This window comes from Notolabrus celidotus, chromosome 12 (assembly GCF_009762535.1).
Source record: "Notolabrus celidotus isolate fNotCel1 chromosome 12, fNotCel1.pri, whole genome shotgun sequence".
In the NCBI taxonomy this organism is placed as follows: domain Eukaryota; kingdom Metazoa; phylum Chordata; class Actinopteri; order Labriformes; family Labridae; genus Notolabrus; species Notolabrus celidotus.
In genome coordinates, this window is record NC_048283.1 from 30,414,114 (window position 1) to 30,417,515 (window position 3,402).

Genomic DNA, 3,402 nt, shown 5'->3' on the forward strand with positions numbered 1-3,402 from the left:
TTTACAACATTCAAAATGCACAAAAGGTAAACATTTGTTAAGAAATATAAACAATTAGAAAAAATAATCTTAAAACACAATGATTTTACCCTGTAGAACACAGATGTCAACATTACCCTGTACAATGCGATACTGTAGTGATTTAAAGAAGAGCAGAAAAAGCAACAACTAGGACTACAAAATGATTTCCTGTCTGTAGCGTCATTCAGAGGACATGCTGTCGTAAGACTCTGAATGCAGGCCAGTCGTCCTCTCACTCCATCAAAACAGGGCGGATGTAACCTGAACAACATCAGTCAGTGATGTTTCAAATGTCTGAGTCTTTTCTGAGTCGCCTGAGAAGACTGTGTGATCTTTATACATATTCTCTTGTTATTCATGTGTTGGCTCACACTTCTTATATGATGCTTGTTGTTTTCGGCTTCATGAATCAGCAGTGGGCAGGTCTTTGCGAGGTTGGGATTTTCTGTTGGAAAAAAAAATCATGAATAAGAAACAATTTGAGAAACTTACACCAAAGAGTAAATCAAATGAAACACTTTGTTAAAAAACTGTGGCACAAGGCAGCCAGTTTGGCCTAGCAGTGAAATCAGAGAGGCTTTGGTCCTCAGAGTGGGCAACTTTGGTTTGATCCCTGTGACCCTTTACTGCATGTCATTCCCACTGCTCTACTCTAGATTCCCTATCCTTTCAATAAGAATCTGTGATATACACATAGCTAAAGAATAGCTGAATCTACTTTAATAGGTAATAGCCAAATTATCAAACTGTCTGTACATTTGAACAAGGCTTAGCAAAATGTCATGGTGTTTTCTCAGCAGGTGCTTTAGCTCTAATGGAGAGTGTGAGAACATACTCATGTTTGGTGAGGGGAGCTTTGTCGCAGGTGACCTCTGTGAGCTGCCCACCATCCTTGGTGATTGTCGGAACCCCTGTTGGTTGTAGACTGCCTCTGGGAGTAGAAATACCCTTGAGCTTCACTTCTCTGCAGTCAAGAAATATATATGAAAATGTCAAATGTGAAAAATGCAACTTAATGGAAAAAAAAGCTTCTGCTTTGTGCAAATACACATGAATCTACATGTGCTAGTTTTTAGATATTCCCGACATCTACTCACCCATTAGTGTTTCCATCTCCGTCTTCCAGCATTCGTAGGCCCGGCACTTTCTGTCCAAACACTTTCACAGCGATAGACATGAGCAGGCCACAGCGGTTTATGTAGCAGCAGGAGGCGTCTACTATCAGGAACAACACCAGGAAGATCAGTATGATGATGGCCACAACGCTGCCTTTGGTCATGCTGCTCACTTTGTTCAAAGAAAGGGATATAGGAATCAGCATTAATAAACAGACAGTATGAAAAGCATCCGCACACATTTTTTATGAGTATATCTGTTATGTTTTGAAGTTTAGGAAATCTCAGAGGCTCCATTGTCATGGCTGGCGGATGGCTGTGTACCTGGCTGTGGTCCGATGGTGAAGTTAAATGTTGTAGGGATAGAGGAACCATTTGCATTGATTGCGATAACTTCCAGATGATAGTTTGAGCTGAAAGACAGGTCTCGAAGGGAGACAGACTCAGCATCGGAGGACAGTTGCATGTCTTTCCACTCAGACCCCTCTTTAACCTTAGAGTCAAAAAAGAGGGAGAATTAGAAAAGTCTAAAAGGATGACTGCGTCTGTAGTTTGACGTTGAATGCAGTATTTTTGGTCAATCATTGGTGGTGCTGTTGCAAAAAACAAGCATGCAAGATGTAAAGTCTTGGAACTGCCTCTTAATAATGCCGAATTAGGGTTGTGTCAAATTACAAACAAGTAGAAGGCCGCCATATTTACTTGTTTGTATCGAATGCTGAAGTGCTGCAGAGGAGTTCCTCCATCATCATTCTGTTTTAGAGGAACAGAGAATGAGTTTCCCTCTACTTTCATTGCATCAGTGGACAAAACCGGACTGTCTGGTTCACCTGCAGACAGGAGGCAGAGAGAAAAAAATCTGCTGATCAGTGACGATCATTAAAACACTTTTAGAGTCACGCAGGATAACCAAAACATGACCTTTGGATATAGCTATCTGAAGTGTTAGCATTGACTTTTCTTTTTTTAGTTCAGTAGATCACTTTGTGTACTTTACCCTCTGAGGATGGATGACAACATGGCAGCATGAAAGGACATCAGGACCCACATGATGATGTCATGGAAATGTTGTAATGATGATTTCATGAAAGATAAAGATGGACGATGAGAAGGAAAAGTATTCCTTATGAGACATCTCTACCAAATGCACACTAGCACTAGCATTAGAATAGTCTAAGCCTTATAAATTAATAAATTAAAATGCCCCCTAATGCAAACTTAAGAACAGACACATTTCTACACATACACATGATGCTCAGAACATGGCATGGAATATGGATTTACTCTATTTTGTGAACACTGATGGGTTATCAGTGTGTGAAGAACTTACGTATTCCATGTGTGCGAACAATGTTTGTGTCTGAGAACTGTCCCACTCCCACTGCATTCATGGCAGCAAGACGCACCGAGTATAACGTGTAAGGCTTGAGGGAGGTGATAGCCAGAGGATCTAGAGAGCAAACAGACAGAGGAGGACACATCGTTAACAGACATGCACAGTGGAAATATATTCAGGTTTTTATAGTAGAATAAAGTTCATGGTTTAACAGTGTTTTACCTAAAGCTGGGACTGTGACCATCTCCTCCCACTTCTCTTCTGCACTTCTCCTCCACTGCAGGACGTAACTTGTGATGGGTGCTCCTCCACTGATGGGTGGGGTTTTGAGGAAGAGGAAGACTGAGGTTGGTCCAGGTGCGACTGACAGGTAGTGAGGAGGACCGGGCTGAGCTGTGGGTCAGGAGGAGAGACAGGTGAGTGAAAGAAGGAACACTATCATTACAAAATGTGTATCAGAAGGATAATTATCTGCAGTTGTTTTTATTTCACACTCTTGTTTCTGAAATTAAGAGTCAGACATGAACTCTTACTGGTAATTGCAATGTCTCTTGATGCATTTCCAGATGTGCCAACAGCCATGCAGGAATAAAGGCCACCATCAGAGGGCACCATCTCATCAATTATCAACTCTCCATCCACAACACGGACACGACCTGAAGTAGAGTCCTGATGGACAGACAAAAGAAGAGAAGATATAGTCACATTTCAGACCAAACACAAGTCTGTGGGCTTAGATCTCATGTTTTTGGATGAGCTGGATGTTGTAAAAATTAAGTGCACAGAAAATATGACAGAATGACAAAATTAAGTGGATTGGGAATGGCAGCAAGTTGAGTAGAGTTATGTTGTGATGATGCAGTGTGTGTGACTGTGTTCTTGCATACCAGTGTTTGTCCGTTCTGCTTGTTGAGCCAGTGCAGCTCAGGC

General features: G+C 41.5%; 1 protein-coding gene across 1 annotated transcript in view; it reads right to left on the reverse strand.

Moving 5' to 3' along the window:
* Positions 1-3,402, reverse strand: part of ncam3 (neural cell adhesion molecule 3) — a 10,099-nt gene continuing 6,697 nt past the window's right edge. Inside the window, exons 9-18 of the mRNA XM_034697905.1 lie at positions 3,360-3,402; positions 3,006-3,141; positions 2,695-2,865; positions 2,467-2,586; positions 2,134-2,136; positions 1,839-1,966; positions 1,461-1,629; positions 1,119-1,308; positions 857-985; positions 1-466 (exon numbers count right to left, since the gene is read on the reverse strand). The exon at positions 3,360-3,402 is cut by the window's right edge and continues 91 nt beyond it. Coding sequence (XP_034553796.1) covers positions 424-466; positions 857-985; positions 1,119-1,308; positions 1,461-1,629; positions 1,839-1,966; positions 2,134-2,136; positions 2,467-2,586; positions 2,695-2,865; positions 3,006-3,141; positions 3,360-3,402 — 1,132 coding nt within the window. The 3' untranslated portion in view covers positions 1-423. The remainder of the gene's footprint in view (positions 467-856; positions 986-1,118; positions 1,309-1,460; positions 1,630-1,838; positions 1,967-2,133; positions 2,137-2,466; positions 2,587-2,694; positions 2,866-3,005; positions 3,142-3,359) is intronic.